Genomic DNA, 20,798 nt, shown 5'->3' on the forward strand with positions numbered 1-20,798 from the left:
CACAACCCCTCCGGCTTGCCATCTTGGCCAAGCAGCTGGCCCCGCCCAGCAGTGGTCCTTCCCAGAGAACCGAGCCGGCATGCCTGGCGTCGCTGGCATGACCATTTTAATTACGTTCTCCCGTGCCCAATGTAAGCATGCCGAGGGCATAATTGAAACGGCACTGCTGCTGACCCTGGGTGCGTGAGCTCAGCTCTCTGAGCGGTGCCACTGCTGGCCCCCCTCGCTCCCATTGCCACCGTAGGCAGGCAGCTGGCCAGGGGTGCAGCATGTTGTCACTGACTGCGCTTCTTGCACTTCCTGACTTGGCATGACCTTACAAATGTTGCATGTACATGTGCGCACGCACGCATGAAGAGTAACACTTCCTGCATCAGACGAAATCAGTTCTAGTCCATAAAAGCTCAGGCCACAATAACTTCTGTTGGTGTTTAAGGTGCCATGAGACTCATAGTCCTTTAGGGTAACACCTCGCCATTTGGGGTGGCAATTTAACTCCTTACCTGGTACACGCGAAATGCATTCTTCAGATACTTGTACTCCTTCTGCATCCCAGCTGGAAAGGGGCAGGGGGGAGGAATAATTTTATTTCTGTACTGTCCAATATAGTAGCTCTCTGGGTGGTTCACGAAAATTAAAAGCACACAGCAAAACAATATAAAATACAAAGGCATTAAAACCACAATATAACAATACAACCAGAATAAAACCTAGGGCAATGCAGAGATTTAAAATACAGATTTAAAACAGCGAAACTAAAAGACTAGAAAGCTAAAATGCTAAAATACACCCCGGCTCTAGGAGTCAAATACTGAATTAAGCTTTTCTTTTTCAGTTGTTTTTCTGAACTGTAATGAACAGGTTGCTCATCCAGCAACATGCCTTCTCCAGAAATTAATACCATGTTAGTCATTTTATTCCATGATTCTAAAAGGAGTTGACCCTCCTCACTCTCCCCTTAAAAGGAAAATGGATTAATCCACTAATTTTAAAAGACATTTCCTCTTTTGGAATTAAATATAATGGTGTTGGACTTTCTAGGCAATTTTCTATGCACATATAGAATGAAGGTGATACTGTCCTTATCACTGATTCCAAGTGGATCAGCAACACCTCTCTAACCCAGTCCTGAGCACTGGAGTATTAAATCAAGGGTCATATCTTCTTGTTGGCTTCCTTGATTAATCACTGTTCAAATTCATTGTATCTAGAAATGTTTCTGTCATGACCTGAATGTTCATTTACCCAGTCAACGTGAGGATAACTGAAGAGATGTATTTTCACACACTGGGCCTGTCTGCACATCACAACAGCTCACCGTGAGTTCATTTACCCACAGGGGCTGTTATGTTGTACTGGGCACCTGAGGGTACCATTTCTGTATGGTGCCCACAGATGCCCAATTTGCTGCGGCTTGTTATGTCATGCAAACCCAGGCAGCAGGGGTTGTTGGAGGGTTAGACAACCCTCAAATAACCCATGGCTTGTTTTAGGGTAGTCTGAGGGTTGTCTAACCCTCAAACAACCCTTCCCACCTGGGTTCACAAGACACAACAAGCCACAACAAGCCGGGCACCTGCAGGTGCCATGCAAAACTGGTCTAAGCATGAGGTGACAGCCCCCATGGGTAAGTTAACCCAAGGTGGGCTGTCATATCATGTGAACCGGGTCAATATTTATTTATTTTCCTTCTATCTTAAGGAGCGCCTCCAGCAGCACCAGACAGGCCGCTTAACAAGATCAGCCTCGGATGGCCTTCTCTCTGTCCCATCAGCCAGGACAGCTAGACTGGTGGGGACGAGGGAGAGGGCCTTTTCTGTGGTGGCCCCCACTCTGTGGAACTCCCTCTCTAGGGAACTCCGCCATGCCCCCTCTTTAATGAGCTTCCGTCGTGCATTAAAAACGTGGTTGTTCAGGCAGGCATTTGGGGTGGGTTAGGGTATTTTAGAAAATGTTTTTATTGTAGAATTTTATTGTTTTAACTGTTTTGTTGTATGCTGTACATCACCCAGAGTGGCTGGGTGACCAGCCAGATGGGCGATTAATAAATTTAATAATAAATAAATAAAATAATAAATATTTTGGCTGACAATTTCTTTCTCCATCTCATGATCGCCATCAAAAGCCTTGCTCAGAGAAGACAATAGCATGTCTCCAATACTGTATTACTGGCTGTCCTAATATTTCTACTGAGTGGTTCTGTAATTGAATTTGTTCCACCTAAGGTTTCTAACCCCTTCATGGATCACTGCCTTGTTGTGGCGAAGGGGCTTGCGTAACTCAGTGAAGCCATAAGCTATGCCGTGCAGGGCCACCCAAGACGGACAGGTCATGGCAGAGAGTTCTGACAAAATGTGGTCCACTGGAGAAGGAAATGGCAACCCACTCCAGTATTCTTGCCAAGAAAACCCCATGGAACGTATCACAAGGCTAAAAGAGATGACGCCGGAAGATGAGCCCCTCAGGTCGGAAGGTGTTCAATATACTACTGGGGAAGAGCAGAGGGTATTTCCAAGTAGCACCAGAAAGAGTGAAGCGGCTGGGCCAAAGCCGAAAGGACACTCAGCTGTGGATGTGTCTGGTGGTGAAAAGAAAACCCGATGCTGTAAATAACAATATTGTTTAGGAACCTGGAAAGTAAGATCAATGAATCAAGGTAAGCTGGAGGTGGTCAAACATGAGATGGCAAGATTGAACATCGACATCTTGGGAATCAGCGAACTCAAATGGACAGGCATGGGCAAATTTAATTCAGGTGACCATCATATCTACTACTGTGGGCAAGAATCCCTTAGAAGAAATGGAGTAGCACTCATAGTCAACAAAAGGGTGGGAAAAGCAGTACTGGGGTACAATCTTAAAAATGATAGAATGATCTCAGTACGAATCCAAGGCAAACCATTCAACATCACAGTAATTCAAGTCTATGCCCCAACCACTGAGGCCGAAGAAGCTGAGGTTGATCGGTTCTATGAAGACCTACAACACCTTCTAGAACTAACACCAAAAAAAGATGTCCTCTTCATCATAGGGGATTGGAATGCTAAAGTAGGAAGTCAAGAAATCACCGGGATAACAGGCAGGCATGGCCTTGGTGTACAAAATGAAGCAGGACAAAAGCTAATAGAGTTTTGCCAAGAGAACACGCTGATCATAGCAAACACTCTTTTCCAACAGCACAAGAGACGACTCTACACATGGACATCACCAGATGGTCAATATCGAAATCAGATTGATTACGTCCTTTGCAGCCAAAGATGGAGAAGCTCTATACAGTCAGTCAAAACAAGACCTGGAGCCGATTGTGGCTCAGATCATGAGCTTCTTGTTGCAAAATTTCGGCTTAAATTGAAGAACGTAGGGAAAATCACTAAACCATTCAGGTATGACCTAAATCATATCCCTGATGAATATACAGTGGAGGTGAGGAATAGATTTCAGGGATTAGACCTGATAGAGTGCCTGAGGAACTATGGACAGAGGTCCGTAACATTGTTCAGGAGGCAGCAACGAAATCCATCCCAAAGAAAAAGAAATGCAAGAAAGCCAAGTGGCTGTCTGATGAGGCTTTACAAGTAGCTGAGGAAAGAAGGGAAGCGAAAAGCAAGGGAGAAAGGGGAAGATATATCCAACTGAATGCAGAGTTCCAGAGAATAGCAAGGAGAGACAAGAAGGCCTTCTTAAATGAACAATGGAAAGAAATCGAGGAAAACAACAGAATGGGAAAGACTAGAGATCTCTTCAAGAAAATCGGAGATCTCAAGGGAACGTTTTGTGCAAAGAAGGGCATGATAAAGGACAAAGAAGGCAGGGACCTAACAGAAGCTGATGAGATTAAGAAGAGGTGGAAAGAATACACAGAAGAACTATACAGGAAAGATCTGAATGTCCCTGATAGCCATGATAGTGCGGTCACTGAACTTGAGCCGGACATCCTCGAGAGTGAAGTCAAGTGGGCCTTAGGAAGCATTACTAACAACAAAGCTAGCGGAGATGACAGTATTCCAGCTGAGCTATTTAAAATCCTAAAAGATGATGCTGTTAAAGTGCTGCATTCAATATGCCAACAAATTTGGAACAGTCAACAATGGCCGCAAGACTGGAAAAGGTCAGTTTACATTCCAATTCCAAAGAAGGGCAATGCCAAAGAGTGTTCAAACTGCCGCACAATTGCACTCATTTCACATGCCAGCAAGGTGATGCTCAAAATCCTACAAGCTAGGCTTCAGCAGTATGCGAACCGAGAACTACCGGAAGTACAAGCTGTGTTTCGAAGAGGCAGAGGAACTAGAGATCAAATCACCAACATTCGCTGGATCATGGAGAAAGCAAGAGAATTCCAGAAAAACGTCTATTTCTGCTTCATTGACTACGCTAAAGCCTTTGATTGTGTGGATCACAACAAACTGTGGCAAATTCTTAAAGTGATGGGAATACCAGACCACCTTACCTGTCTCCTGAGAAACCTGTACAAGGGTCAAGAAGCAACAGTAAGAACCAGACATGGAACAACCGAGTGGTTCAAAATTGGGAAAGGAGTATGACAAGGCTGCATATTGTCACCCTGCTTATTTAACTTATATGCAGAGTACATCATGAGAAACGCCGGGCTGGATGAATCACAGGTCGGAATTAAGATTGCCGGGAGAATTCTCAACAACCTCCGATATGCAGACGATACCACCCTAATGGCAGAAAGCAAAGAGGATCTAAAGAGCCTCTTGTTGAGGGTGAAAGAGGAGAGGGCAAAAGCTGGTTTGAAACTCAACATTAAAAAAACGAAGATCATGGCATCTGGCCCCATCACTTCCTGGCATATAGAAGGGGAAGAAATGGAAGCAGTGACAGATTTTACTTTCTTGGGCTCCAAGATCACCGCAGACGGTGACTGTAGCCATGAAATTAAAAGACGCTTGCTCCTTGGGAGGAAAGCTATGGCAAACCTAGACAGCATAGTCAGAAGCAGAGATATCACCTTGCCGACAAAGGTCCGTCTAATCAAAGCTATGGTTTTCCCAGTAGTAACGTATGGCTGTGAGAGCTGGACTATAAGGAAGGCTGAGCGCCAAAGAATTGATGCTTTCGAACTGTGGTGCTGGAGAAGACTCTTACGAGTCCCCTGGACTGCAAGGAGGTCAAATCAGTCCATCCTAAAGGAAATCAACCCTGAGTGCTCCTTGGAAGGACAGATACTGAAGCTGAAGCTCAAATATTTTGGCCACCTAATGCGAAGAGAAAACTTCCTGGAAAAGACCCTGATGCTGGGAAAGACTGAAGGCAAAAGGAGAAGGGGACGGCAGAGGATGAGATGGCTAGATAGCATCACGGATGCAATGAATATGAACTTGAGCACGCTCCGGGAGAGAGCGCAGGACAGGAAGGCCTGGCGTGCTATGGTCCATGGGTCACGAAGAGTCGGACACGACTGAACGACTGAACAACAACAAGGTTTCTAATGTGACATATAGAAGACCATCACCTCCAGTGTAACTAACTCTATACCTTTCTGTAGATTCTATATCCAGGGAGAAATGGATCTCATTGATTATAATTGTTCCACCGGCACTCCGATAATCCCATTTCATCTGTGTTCTCTCTTCCAATCCCTGGCACTCCCGCTTTTTGGCTTTGAAGCTCCAAGCATTAGCATACAAACCTATAGATTGTTCCTTTTTATAGGTCTATATTCTGCACATGGGTTTCGCCATGATAGCTTTGATGGCTCCACATGCTGGGGACCAACATTTACCCCATCCCCAGGTTGAGGGCACAGAATATTGAGATCATCCCTGCCCCTGGGGTTGGTTATCCTGAGTCAGCTGCTTCTCAGTTCCTGTCAGCTTTCTCCCATAACAAGACAGCTTAAAAGCTGCTCTGTGACCTTTTTTTTTATTTTACATGGAGGGGGTGATGGGGGAGTGGAGAAGTGGTGGGAGGGTGTATGCACTTAACTCTTTCCCTGCCCTTCCCATCCCATTTCTCTGCTTCAAGTCATAACCCTCATTCTCCAGCAGCTTTCCCCGTTTGCAAGAGCTTGCCATTTGGAATGGCAAAACAGCGGGTGCAGAAAGGGTTAAGCACCCCATCCATCCCCATTGCTGTTTTTCCACTTCCAATTGCCCTCTCCTGAAGCAGTCACACACACACAAACATGTTGGGGTACTACTACATATGCTTGTGCATAACAGGAAGTTTGGCCTGGAGTCATACTCAGCTTCTCTTGTGCAGTTGCCCTCTCATTCCGCAACTCTTTCTTATATTGCTCTTCCAAGGCACACATTTCTGATGCATGAAAGGCTTGAATCTCCCTGCAAGGACAACATAAAGGCATTTCCGCAGTAGCATTCTGCTAGCTACCATTACGTGTATTTTACTAATCTTATTTGGATATGTATCTAGAGTTGGCTCTTGCCTTAGAGCTGCCTTCCCTAATCGGGGCCCCTCCAGATGTTGTGGACTTCAATCCCCATCAGCCCCACCTTGTATGGCCAATGGGCAGGAATGCCGGGAGCTATAGTCCAAAACATCTGGAGGGCACCAGGTTAGGGAAGGCTGCTGTAGAGGAAAGTGCTTCCACTCCTACAAGTCAGGGCACCCAATCTTGGACCATCTCCTCTAACTACTGTAGCCCTCTGTCATATCCTGTTCTGTTCTAGAGGGGGCCCCCACTCTCAGTAGCAGATCCTTTGAGGGATGGGGGGCTCAAGTGGTTAGGGGGATCTGTGAAAGTCAGGTGCCCTGATTTGTGTGAGCAGGCGTGCTTTCTGCTAAGGCAAAACAACCACTGGACACAACCGAATGTAATTTTCAGTTGGAATGGGAGAGTGCAAACAAGAAAATCTAGGGTCATTGCTATAGGGGGAAGATATAAAGTACTGAACACCAATAAAGCTGATTGGTACAGAAGGAAATAAAAACTGAGATACTGGTCAATTTGACATTTGCATTTGATACCAGAAACTCAAATGGAAAAAACTCCCGTTCTGAATATTACCCACCCACCAACCCTGCAATCTAGAACCATGCCATGAGATTTGGATACAGCACAATGAGGATTTTGTAAAGGAAGAAAAATTAGTGTGTTCCAGAAGGGACGATTTATGTGACTGAGTTCTAAGAATGGACTTGAGTCAGCTTAAGAGAATGTGAGGGTCTAGAACTTGGAACAGAGTGGGAGCCTTATCAACCACACTAAGGGTGCATCTGAGCAAGGCTTTTACCATGCCATCACCCTGACTCATTCACAGAATTTTACAGGGGGTCCAGATGATGTCTTCCATTCATGATGGGTTGTGGTGCCTCTTGACATTGGGGTGTGGTGGTAGTGGTTGCTGCTGCTGCTAAACTTTCCATCATGCCATGTAGTTTTACAGGAATTAGCTGTTATGGTTTTGTACAATTTGAAGTTTGGATTGGCACTGGGTGGAAATCCACCTTTGGTGCCAACGGGAGATCGCCCCACAAAGTAAATACCAGAGGAGGGATTTTCATCAGGCAGCAGAGGAAGAAACGATTAACTCCCCCCCGCCGCCAATTATCTCACACACACCCCAGCAGCTGCTACTTGCACAGTAAAAAATGTGCATGCTAAACGCAAGGATACATTTAACACTGCATCTAGTTTGGTCCTAGGCATCTAAACATTTACTTGGAAGGAAGTTCCACTGAACTCATTGGGGCTTACTTGTTAATAAACATCCATAGGACCAGGCTGTAAGCCACATTTGGTTTATTTCCCCTTGTGGGGACATAAACAGGTTAGGTTGCTTGCTGCGATTCATCCTCTGTCCCTGGGATTAAGGAGGCTCTACAAACAAATGTTAGAATAAAGGCTGTAAGATAAATACAGATGTTGCACACAAAAATAGCCAGACCTCATTTTGTTTTCATGTTCCTCTTGCATCTCATTGCATTTTTCTTCCATATCTTTCTCCAGCTAGGAAAAGAGAGGAAAAAAGTACTTCTTTAATAAAGGATAGACTTTCATAAGGGGAACCCTCTTTACAGCATCTTTGATGTAGGTTAATTGCACATGGAATTTCTTTCAGAGTCAGACAGGGTCACTGGACACATACCTATCCCACCTCCATGCCAATTCTTTACATTTATCTTCTAGCAGCACCATATTTGCACCAGAAATGCTTTTCAAATCCATTTCACCCAGCCTGACACTAATTGCTTTTCAGGAGAGGTCACAGTGATCCCTTCTTATCCCAGGGTTTCTTTCAAAACATTGCATATTTCCTAAGCTGCCAACAGAGAACGTCCCCCCTCACCCCCGCCACCACTCAAGCGACTCACCTGTTTGTGGGTGGCGTGGTGATCTCGGCGCAATTGCTCCATCATAGCAGTGAGCTCAGAAATCTGCTCCACTAAGTCAGCGATAACATCCTCCCTGCAAGATATTGCGCCTCTACCATGAAACACTGTGGCAAATTAAGGGGGGGCGTGGCTCAGTGGCAGAGCACCTGCTTTGCATGCAGAAGGTCTCAGGTTTGATTCCCAGCATCTCCAGGCAAGGCAGGAAAACCTCCTGCCTGACACCCTGGAGAGCCCGTCAGTGTCACCAGATGGACTCATGGGCTGACTCAGAGTGAGGCAGCTTCCTATGTTCCTAACCATATCATGTCAGAAGGTCCAAGGGGTGGGGAACGCAAGAATTGTGATTCAAAGTCTTCATGGGATTCTCTGCTCTGTTTGGGAAGGAGTGGACTCTCTTCTCTTTTCCTGGAAGACATTGAAGCTGGTGGGACTCCACATCAGCAGCACATCCTTGTATATTACAAGGGAGGGTAGATTTCAGCTGAACATGAGGAAAAACCTCTCGGCAATAAGAACAGTTTGACAATGGAGCCATTTCCTTAGAGGGTTGCTGGGCTTCGCCTCACTGGAGGCCCTCAGACAGAGGCTGGACAGTCTGGCTGTGGCTTTCCTGCCTTAAGCAGAGCTGAAACTGTATCAGGCTTCCTCAACACAGCACCCTCCAGATGTTTTGGACTACAATGCCTATTGGTCACATTGGCTGGGGCTGATGGGAGCTGTTGTCCAAAATATCTGGAGGGCATCTTGTTGGGCAAGCTGGACTAGATGGTCTAACAAGACCCCCTCCAAATCTGGAATTCTATGATGACAACAATGACACTGGAACATCCAGAAGATGAGATGATCCAGCCCAAATGACCTGACAGGCAGCAAGTTCAGGGAAGCCCCTGGCAAAGAACAGCTAAAAGCCCTTTGGCTCACTCCCAGGCAACTTAGCTGCTTTGGAGATTTCAGCGCAGAAGGGGCAAGCAGGCAAACAAACCATTCCAAGGAGGCAAGCTCTCTCAGGGCTAGGCAGCCACCCCTCTCTTCCCGCTCACATAATCAGTGTTCAGATTTAAAGAGACAGGCATGACTGCTACAGGTTCACACATATTGTGTTGGAGGTGATATGAAAGTCCTGCTTGTGGTTGTACTTTAAATGGTAATGGCAAGCTTTCATATTTTATATTGTTCTATGCTGTACTTTGTGGTTTTAATTTTTGTGAACTGCCCAGAGAGCTTCAATGGTATAGAAACAAACAAATAAATAATTGTGGCAGTAGATCTGTGATAAATGAGGGCTACATTAAAAATACACTGTGCAGATGATCCTAACTTTGTGGAATCTTCAAGTAAGTGTGTGGGCCCCCAATCTGGACTGGGACCAGCAAGCATGGGTAGGCGAGGTTTAAATCTTCCCACCCACCTGCTTACCCCCCCTAAATTTGCTCCCCTCCCCTGCAAGTGGACTACAAAGAGGGGAAAAATTCCATTACATCAATTGTGGTTTTGTTTTTTGTCTTTTTAGACCCCACAGTGAGGGGCAAATTTGGGGGGGGGGGAGCAGGGAAGATTGATGGCTCCTCTACCTGTGTGTGCTAGTCCCAGTCTGGATCAGGCCCCTGCACACTTCCTTAAAGGTAAAAACGTTTGGATCACCTATATGCTACGTATTTAATGTATTTGGATGACCAAAATTCAGCTAATAAAGATTCCAAATGAAGAGTAAATATCTCCCAATGGCACAGAAGATAGGAATACATAGAACTTTTTGAACAAATGCTTACGTCCTCTGCCAATTTTATCTGCATTTACAGATGAGTAACAAATTCCAGAGTAGATATATTAGTCTGTTACAGTAAAAACAAAAAGAGTCTTCATGATACCTTTTAACAACTATCCTTAAGCACATACGCTTTTGTGGACTACAGTCCATTTAATCATTTGCATGCAGTATATACTGTATATATGTGCGTATGTTATATACATACACACGCACGCAAGATATATTTCAAAAAAAGGTTTAGAATAAAAATAATTAACAGTGGATCTAAATGGCCATGAAACAGAACAGGCACAGTATGCCATTTCAATACAAAGCTCAAATGTATACAAGACTGGCACAGTGGCTATTATAACAGTAACAATTTGGGGTAACACAATCCTCCTAGCTTTTCTATGCTAATTTAATACTGGTAGTGGGACAGAAAACCATGGTCTGGATGGAGCCCTAAATTAACAGAATCAAATATGCTGATAAATTCAAATTTGGTAATTTCATGCTGGAGTCTCCTTGTTAAGTTTTTCTATTGAATGATGGTGACATTCAAGTTAGCAGCAGAGTACTCTCACAGACAGAAATGTTCGGCCATTCACCCATTGTTTACAATGTTCTCTTCATGCATCTGGCAACTGAGGATACACTTCAAGCAACCGATAAAAAGGGGCTCTAGTCCATGAAAAGGTTTGGCTACATAAGGAACGCTTACCTCCAGAGGAATTCTAGCTAACTGAAAACAGCTGCTCTTGAATAAGAATTATATGAATAAGGGAACCACCACTAGTGAGTGAGCAAATAGGCATTCCGTTTCCCTAACTTCTTTGGAAGAAGATACCAGTCAATGGTGAAATTCGTGTTTTGCCATGCTTCTAGGGATGTAATTAAGGTTTACTGTCATGCTGATAATTTCAGCTTGTTCCCATTATGCATCATACTGTCTGCTAGGGGAACAGAGAAGAATTTTACTGCACACCCCTGAAGAAGAAAATCCACAGTTGACAATTAATAGTCCAAACCTGATGTGTGTGGTTGGTGGTGGTGCATGTGTGGGGGTGTGGGGGGGGGGGGCAGGGAGGGAGTTTGACTAGCAGACAGCTGAACCAATGCCTAATTTAACAGTGCCTCAGACTCTTCTCAGGACAATAATACTCTGTTGCCGGGGTAACAATGCTCATTGACTTACTGTGCAAGCTCCTGTCAAAATAGATCCTGGAAGAAGGGATCAAATTAAAGTGCTACAGGGAATGGTAGAGGGAAACAGCGAAGATGACACATTTAGTAACTGTTTTGGAATCCTGTTTTGGACTGATTGTAATCCAAGAAAGGTGCTGCTGGCGGTGGGATCACTACTTACGTTTCAAGCTGAGGTGGAGTGCTACAAAGGGGGTTAAAAGGAAGAGAAAGAGAAGCCGTTTTAGGCACCATTACAGTCACTAAGCGCATTCACATTACAAAGCAGGTATTATCAAAGGGCTGATCCAGCTTTCTCCAACCTGGTGCCCTTCAGATGTGTTGAACGACAACTCCCATTGGCCATGCTAGCTGGGGATGACTGAAGTTGCAATCCAACACAGCTGGCGGGCTGTGGAGGCTTTCCACATTAGGAGAGGCAGGTCAGATTTATACGTGTGTGTGTGTGTGTGTGTGTATGTGAGAGTGAGTGAGAGAGAGAGAGAGCGCGCGCGCGTGTGTGTGATGGATTGAATTCTGCCAATTACAATTACTTTGCAAAATCTGCAATCACCTGTCTGGAGACATAACCTATACAGGGATGCAGTTACCACACCCTACAGGCTGGGGGCATCTCTACACCAGCCTAAAATCCTACATTTAAAATAGGGATGTACGAAATTGGCCTTACCTGGCTACGCCGGGTTCCGCTGGGGGGGGGAGGCGCTCCATCCCTCCCCCCGGAATCCTGGCTGGCCGGCTCCACTCCGTGGGGATTCCGCGGAGCCGCCGGCTAGCTCCACCAGCAGCCGGACATCCGGCCGCTGGCTAGCAGGGACACAAATGGCGGCGGCCATAGCCGCCGCTGTTTGCGTCCCTATAGTCAGCTGTGATAGGCTACATAAATCTTTACGTAGCCTATCATGTCTGACTTTAAAAGCAAAAACAAAAACGCGCGTACGCAAATGGCGGCGGCTACAGCCGCCGCCATTTGCATTCCTTATTTTGGCCTGTCTTAATCTACGTAAATATTTACGTAGACTAAGACAGCGAAAATAAGGGGAACGCAAATAGCGTAGCGGATGCTATTTGCGTTTCCCCTTATTTTCGCCGTCTTAGTCTACGTAAATATTTACATAGACTAAGACGGGCCAAAATAAGGAACGCAAATGGTGGCGGCCGTAGCTGCCGCCATTTGCGTACGCGCGTTTTTGTTTTTAAAGTCAGACGTGATTGGCTACGTAAATATTTACGTAGCCTATCACGTCGATTTTTGGTTTTTTTAAAAAAACCTAGCCATGATAGGCTACGTAAATCTTTATGTAGCCTATCACGTATTCCCCCCCCCCCCCCAAGACTGGAAATGGCGGTGGCGGCAGCCGGTCGGAAGACCAGCTGTTGCCGCCGCCGCCGCTGAAGCCGCCGCCGCCCGGAAGATCCGCCCCAGGTAAGTCTCGTCCTGGGGGGGATCCGCGGGGGGGCGGGGGGGTGGCAGGCCGTTCCGCCACGGAGTTCGGGGGGCTGAATGCACTGGCATTTGGCCTCACCAAGATCCGTGGCGGAATTCTCTGCCATCCCTACATTTAAATAGGGATGGCAGAGAATTCCGCCACGGATTTCAGTGAGGCCAAATGCATTGGCATTCGGCCCCCTGAAATCCGTGGCGGAACGGCCTGCCCCCCCTGCCCCCCCGCGGATTCCCCCCGGGATGAGGCTTACCTGGGGTGGATGTTCCGGATGGCAGCGGCTCTGGCAGCAGGACTGTCAGTGGCGGCAGCTGGTCTTTCGACTGGCTACCGCGGCCGCCATTGTCGTCCTGGTCTTTGCCGTGATAGGCTACGTAAGTATTTACATAGCCTATCACGGCAAGCCAAGCCAAACCAAAAATAAAAGAGCGGAGTACGCAAATGGCAGTGGCTATGGCGGCCGCCATTTGCATTCCCTATTTTCCGCCGATTTAGTCTACGTAAATATTTACATAGGCTATTACGGCGAAAAAAAGGGGAATGCAAATAGCATAGTGGGCGCTATTTGCATTCCCCTTTTTTTCGCCGTCATAGCCTACGTAAATATTTACATAGGCTAAAACGGCGAAAAATAGGGAACACAAATGGCTGCAGCCATAGCCGCCGCCATTTGCGTACGCGGGTTTTTCCTCCCCCCCAGCCGTGATAGGCTACGTAAATACTTACGTAGCCTATCACGGCTGCCTGGCTGGATGTAAATGGCGGCCACAGCAGCCCGTCCACGGCCGGAACTCTGGCTGTGGACAAGCCTGGCTGGCTGCGGAGTGGAGCCAGCCGGGCAGGATTCCGGGAGGGAGGACCAGATCGCCTCCCGCCCCCATCGAGGATTCCGGGGGGAGGGACGGAGCGCCTCCCCGCCCCACCGCGAACACAATCCGCGAAAAGGTAAGTGACTTTCGTATATCCCCACATTTAAAAGAGGACTTTCTGCTTCTGTTTTAAATGCAGGATCACAATTACTCCCTTTTTCACAGAGATTCCTTTTCCTCTTCCCCTTCCCCGCTCCTTCTTCCCCACCTCACCAGGCTTAGAAGCAACATCCTCTGTTGATTCAGAGCACCCCATTAAGTTCAGTGGGGCTTACTCCCAAGTAAGCGTGTCGAGGGTTGCAGACTTACAGGACGATCTTCTGCCTACTCAGAAGTAAGTCCAATCGAGTTCAATTGGGCTTACTCCCACGTAAGTGTGCCAAGGGTTGCAGACTTACAGCACAATCATACATTTTACTCAGAAGTAATTATAAAGGTAAAAGGTAAAGGTGTCCCCAACCTAGTCGTGCTAGGGTGCGGTGCTCATCCCCGTTTCTAAGCTGAAGAGCCAGCGCTGTCCGAAGACACTTTCGTGGTCATGTGGCCGGCATGACTGAACACCGAGGTGCACGGAACGCTGTTACCCGAGTGCTGCGTGATGGAGTGAGCTCCCGTCTTCAGTCCCAGCTTCTGCCAACCTAGCAGTTCGAAAGCAAGAAATTGCAAGTAGATAAATAGGTACCGCCTCGGCGGGAAAGGTAACAGCCAAGGCGGTACCTATTTATCTACTTGCAATTTCTTGCTTTCGAACTGCTAGGTTGGCAGGAGCTGGGACTGAAGACGGGAGCTCACTCCGTCACGCAGCACTCGGGTCTCGAACCGCTGACCTGCCGACCTTCCAGTCTGCAGTTCAGCGTCACTAAGCCACCGTGGCCCCATAGAAGTAATTATACCGTTGTATTATCTCTGTTGTTGTTGTTCAGTCGTGTCCGACTCTTCGTGACCCCATGGACCATAGCACGCCGAGCCTTCGTGTCCTGCGCTCTCTCCTGGAGTGTGCTCAAGTTCATATTCATTGCATCAGTGATGCTATCTAGCCATCTCATCCTCTGCCGTCCCCTTCTCCTTTTGCCTTCAATCTTTCTCAGCATCAGGGTCTTTTCCAGGGAGTTTTCTCTTCGCATTAGGTGGCCAAAATATTGGAGCTTCAGCTTCACTATCTGTCCTTCCAATGAGCACTCAGGGTTGATTTCCTTTAGGATGGACTGATTTGACCTCCTTGCAGTCCAGGGGACTCGTAAGAGTCTTCTCCAGCACCACAGTTCGAAAGCATCGATTCTTCAGTGCTCAGCCTTCCTTATAGTCCAGCTCTCACAGCCATACGTTACTACTGGGAAAACCATAGCTTTGATTATGTGGACCTTTGTCGGCAAGGTGATGTCTCTGCTTCTCACTATGCTGTCTAGGTTTGCCATAGCTTTCCTCCCAAGGAGCAAGCATCTTTTAATTTCATTAAAATTATCATGGCTACAGTCACCGTCTGCGGTAATCTTGGAACCCAAGAAAATAAAATCTGTTACTACTTCCATTCCTTCCCCTTCTATATGCCAGGAAGTGATGGGGCCAGATGCCATGATCTTAGATTTTTTAATGTTGAGTTTTATTATAATATTATTTATTATGCATATAATATTATGTATTATCTCTACTCAGAAATCAGTCAGAGGTTTCCTGGGGGCTGTGAGAAAACAGTACAGCAGAAGTTAAGCTACAAAAGCAAGACTCCCCCCTCCTCCTTTGCACACATGCCAGGGAGGGAGGGAGGCATTCCCTCGGTTCAAACCAGGTGGCTGCTGTGTAAAGGAGCCCTTCCTAATGCTGCAAAGAAACCGAAAGCAGGACGCTCCAGGAAGGATGTGGGTTTTTGTGGGTTTTTTACTTAATACAGGCTTTCTTCACATGGAGCTTTTATCCAGTGACTGAGATGGCTCCTTCATGGATGTTTGCGGGCTCTTTACATGATGCTGTGATCATCCAAGGCGTCTCCTGCACTAAATGCCCTTTGTTCCATTTTTAAATAGATGTCAGATAATGAGATATCAAATTACCCCGTTGTGTTCCGCTTGTGTTTCCTCCGTGAAAAGAGGAAAAGCGGCAAGAAGAGGAGCGAGATCAGTGAAAGATAATGGGGAGAAGGAGGGGGAAGGGATGGGGGGAAAGGAAGCATGTGAAAGAGGGAGTGATCCTGCATTTAAAGCAGGGCTTTCTGCTTCTGTTTTAAATGCAGGATTTTAGGCTGGTGTAGAGATGCCTGTAGAGACACGTGACCCATAGGTAGCAGCACAGTACAGCGCAGCGTGACTAAGTGGCTGAGAGCCATTCATGTGAGATTTCCTAGTTATACAGAGGGCAACATCACATTCAGCAGAAGCATGAAGCGAGCGGAACATAATGATCAAAGGTCTGAGACAAGTCATTACATTTTCTTGATGAAATTGTGGAATAATTAATATTATTCCTGTCCTGGACGGGGTTGCACTCCCCCTGAAGGAGCAGGTGTGTAGCTTGGGAGTACCCCTAGACCCATCCCTGTCACTGGAGCCCCAGGTGGACTCCATGGCCCCGAGTACTTGGGGTCAGCTTCAGCTGATCCAGCTATGGCGTTTCCTGGACAGGGATAACCTAGCCACAGTAGTACATTTGCTGGTAACTTCCTGATTAGACTACTGCAATGCACTTTACGTGGGGCTGTCCTTGAAGACGACTCGGAAGCTGCAGCTAGTGCAAAATGGAGCAACTAGACTGCTGACTGGAACATCTTATAAAAATCATATAACACCAGTTTTAAAGGGATTCCACTAGCTGTCGATATACTTCCGGTTGGAATTCAAGGTCTTGGTGATGACATCCTAAACAGCTTGGGACCTCGATATTTGAGGGAGCATCTCTCCCTATATACGCCTGCCCGAGGACTGAGATCTGTTGGAGGGGCCCTCCCCTGCATCCCACCAGTGTGAGACATACACTATGGTGGGATGTAAGAGAGGGCCTTCTCTGCTGTGGCACCCTGGTTATGGAATGCCCTCCCCTTGTAGGCCGATTGGCACAGACATTGGTCTCAATTAGGCGCCAAGTAAAAACATGGCTTTTTACCAATGCCTTTGAGGGCTAAATGCATTCTGTAAAATAGCACATTGTTTTATTGTTTAAGATTTTAATTGGTATTAGCTTGTCCATGGTTTAATATGTTTTTAGCTGTTTAAACTGTTTAAATTGATTTTATCTGTATGCCGCCCTGAGATCTTAATGATATAGGGTGGGATACAAATGCTTTAAATAAATAAATAAAAATAAATACATCTTAATTAGATTTCTAGACAGCCACATCCCAAAAGCTATCTCATGAGAAAAGCACAGCACAAAACCCTCCAGCAAAAAACTTTGGGTTAGACCTAGAGTGCCCTTCCACAAACAGATCCAACCCAATCAAATGTCATCATATTAAACATTTATTCGCCATTTTTAGCCTTCAGGTTTAACCCTGAAGGCTAGATGGTATGTGGGAAGTTAATGAAATAGTCTCCCAACATTTTTCCTTTAAACAGATGAACAAAAATGCCTTAAACAGATGAACAAAAATGCTGAGAAACAGTGGCTTATGGCAGCCCTGCAATGTAGTCCAGTGTTAATATTACAAGTTGGGGCTCAAGAGGAGGTTGAGAGTGGGCTTTTATTGCGGCCAGACTTTGACATGTAAGCTGGTTTGTTGCTGAAGGGGATTTAACTAGCTGGGTGCTGTTTAATTTTTTATTCTGTTTATTTTTTTGTTAGTTTTAATTAAGATTGGTTTTTTAATCTACATTTTATTGTTTGCTGCCTTTAGTGCCATTTTTGGTAGAGAAGCAGGATATAACTTTGTTTGTTTGTTTGTTTATTTAATACAACACCCTGTGTTATAGTCAAGCCTTAATATTGTAGACTAGGGGGTCAAACTAAGGCTAAGAGAGCGACTTACAACAGCCTCCTGCAGGTTAGAGATGTGGCTACAGCTGGTTTGGATTTCCAGGCAAAACTCCCTCATAGGAAACAGCTCTACAGTTGCAGCAAAGGTCAATCTACTTAAATTGCCCTCTCAGAGCCCTCCCAGCCCACATCCTGTCCTCAGTTACATGCAGAAACCTTGTGCTCTACTGACTTGTGTGCAGCCACGTTGCACATTAAATTTATTACTACTTACAAAATTTATAAACTGCTCTATATCTAAAAAAAATATTCCAGAGCAGTGAACAGTAAGGAAAAAAGTCAAAATACAAAAGAATATTTAAAATCAAGCTATACAATAAAATCATCTAAAAACTATAAAAAAGAAAAAGAAAGACAGACAGACAGACAGACAGAATTAGTCAGAAAGAACAGGAACTTCAGTCTTTGCTGCTACTTTTTGTTGTAGGGAGGGCTTGCTGGTGTCCAGTCACAGTTGTTCTGAAATTCTACATTTTCCCACTGATTTTTATGGACAGCTCTCACTTCTGATGCAGGGCAGGAAAAATAAAAGTTTGTTTTGAAACTGGAAATTGCTTCTGTGCATTGTTCTAGTTATAACCAGTCAATGGTCTGAGAGCCTGCTTGTTCCTTGCCTCTTCTGCTACCCAGCACAACACTTTTCTGGAAATGGAAGATGGAACTTGTCTGAGAACTGAACCACCAGCAGGAATAGGGAATCCACTCTCACGTACTCTTGCTAAGCAGTTCGAAAGGCGTCCACCTTGGAACCTTTTGTGCTTAAAAAGGCTGCTCTGGGACATATTGAGGCATCTGATGTCAGCCAACGTGCTTCCCAGGTTTTATATGCTGGGAGGCCTTCATTTCATCTCGAAGCAAATAAAATAGAGGGTCCTTAAAGGAAGTGAGCTGTTCTGATGGTATCTGGGGCCCAGGCATTTACCATCATATGATCGGTCCCTGCACCTACTTTACCTGAGACTAAGACATTTTATTAACTTTGGGGGCTTTGGTATTATTTTCTATAGATATATAGCCAGCATTTTCATCTTTTGAGAGAGAAAATGCTGTCTATAAATGATCTAAATAAATAAGTAAATTACTGAATGTACTCCTCTCACTAACACTGTTCAAGATACACATTTCCCAGTGAAATTAGTAGCTTAGTGAAGGCATTGTTACAGAGCAGCACATCTTCTCTCTCTCAGTAATCATTTTGGTGATTTCCTGGACGATATGCTGGCGGGGGGAATTGTTCACCTTGTGCAGAGTTTATGATGAAGTACTCCAACAGCGCCCCTTGACAGAGCCAAATGAGACAGTGGCAATGGCTCAAGAGGAGACATTTGCCAGTGAAACCGCACCACTACGTGCCACAGAAATTGATGTGGGGGCAGCTACTAACATAAATGTGCCCGTTGAAAGCAGGCACAGAGCTCTTGGCTTGGGAGTAGTCCATTACGTGGAGATGTGAGGGGGCCTCCCTAGCTGAGGCACCTCAGTTATAGTATGTCCTCCATCTGGAAGCACAGCTGGCACAGACGTTGGCTTCAGTTCAGCACCAAGTTAAGGCCTGGCTATTTACCCAGTGGTTCCAATTTATCTTTTCCGATTCAATATACTGGATTGTGAGTTATTGTTTTATAGTTTGTTTTTGAATTATTTTCATTTATTGTATCCCACTCTGAGATCCATTGATATGGGGTGGGTTATAAATATTTTAAGGAAAGAAACATATACAGTTAAGGCCAGTCATACCAGTCCTTAAAGAGCTTCACATTACCACCATCATCATCAATTAATTATCATAAACTATTATTAATAACAGTTACAACAACAATTGTATTATCATTATATAAATATCATTTTGTTATCATCATCATCATCATCATCATCATCGTTTCTTGCTGCACCTCTGTAGAAAATCATGTCATGTGTGCAGTAGCCCTGCGCAAGAAAACAGGAACACTGTTATTCTACAGGAACATCAACAGTCCTTGCCATTGTGTAAGATTACCTGGGCACAATGGACTTAGCAGGTTCTTCAGTAGGTTTTTTCCTCTCAAAGAATTCCTCCCCCAGAGTGACATCAATATGTTCTTTACTGCGAGACATGGTAAAACCAGGAATGACCTCATCTTCAAATTCCTTTGATATCTGGGATGAAAAGAGACTGAACTCTAGAATCCGCAAGTTTAAAATCCATCATATACATACACACACACACACACACATCACTAAATATAATAACATCCATAATCTGTTCACATATAAATATTAAAAACACATTTAAAATACAACTGTTCAGTCGTTCAGTCGTGTCCAACTCTTTGTGACCCCATGGACCATAGCATGCCAGGCCTTCCTGTCCTCCGCTCTCTCCTGGAGTGTGCTCAAGTTCATTTAAAATACAATATTAAACATTAAAAACAATTCCACTCACAATAAAAGCAATACAAGATTAATTTAATCACAACCCATGGAAAGCCTGGATGAACAAGTACGTTTTCAGGACATGTTTGAAGGATGCCACATTTTCTGCCTCCTGAACTGCAATAATATGCTCCCTAAAAAGAAATCTCAGGCTGCCTGCTATATTTTTATGACATGCTACCCTTAAGAAGGCTACTTAATTGGCTAAAAACAATCTGATGGGAGAGGAGGTACATAAAATAGGTAACAGAATACTTTTTATTGGAGCAATTTCACTGGGTAAGAGAATAAAATGTTCACCCTATACAGATCTCAGCGTCAGGGTGCTGCCATCATCTCACCACTAGACTACTGTGATGTGATCTATGTTAAGCTGCTCTTGACGACTCTCCAAAAGCTTTGGCTGCTGCAGAACACAGTGGTCTCCCTGTGCACATTCCAGTCTCTGAAGTGGCTCCCTTTTGTCTTTTGGGCACATTCCAGAACAGCTGTAAAACTTTCCCCTTTGGGCTGGCATTCAGAGGCTCCAGGGTTAAAGCAACCATAGGAAACTTTGGGAAGAGGTGGAATTGGAACTGAAGTAGAAAAATAGATAATAGATTGGATCCATAAGATAGCCTCCTGTCCATAGAATAGCTTTTGATCCACAGCGGCTCCTGCTAATTCTGCACTGATCTTATTCTTTGTTTTGATGTTTGTATTTTATATTTTTTATGTATTGTACATAGCCCAGAGAACTTCAGTTATTGGGTGGTTTAAAAGTACAGTAAGCAAATAAGTAAATAAGTAAGTAAGTAAGTAAATAAAGAATAGTGGAAGTCATTTTATCTGCTT

General features: G+C 45.1%; 1 protein-coding gene across 1 annotated transcript in view; it reads right to left on the bottom strand.

Annotated features, from left to right (window-relative positions):
- The window catches only part of FLACC1 (flagellum associated containing coiled-coil domains 1), a 47,527-nt gene that overhangs the window by 16,480 nt on the left and 10,249 nt on the right, over positions 1 to 20,798 (bottom strand). The window contains exons 5-10 of the mRNA XM_084817811.1: positions 19,549 to 19,688; positions 11,439 to 11,459; positions 8,302 to 8,395; positions 7,875 to 7,936; positions 6,211 to 6,308; positions 504 to 556 (exon numbers count right to left, since the gene is read on the bottom strand). Coding sequence (XP_084673937.1) covers positions 504 to 556; positions 6,211 to 6,308; positions 7,875 to 7,936; positions 8,302 to 8,395; positions 11,439 to 11,459; positions 19,549 to 19,688 — 468 coding nt within the window. The remainder of the gene's footprint in view (positions 1 to 503; positions 557 to 6,210; positions 6,309 to 7,874; positions 7,937 to 8,301; positions 8,396 to 11,438; positions 11,460 to 19,548; positions 19,689 to 20,798) is intronic.

Source organism: Heloderma suspectum, chromosome 1 (assembly GCF_057233095.1).
Source record: "Heloderma suspectum isolate Gila_16-S chromosome 1, 16-S_ref, whole genome shotgun sequence".
Classification (NCBI taxonomy): domain Eukaryota; kingdom Metazoa; phylum Chordata; class Lepidosauria; order Squamata; family Helodermatidae; genus Heloderma; species Heloderma suspectum.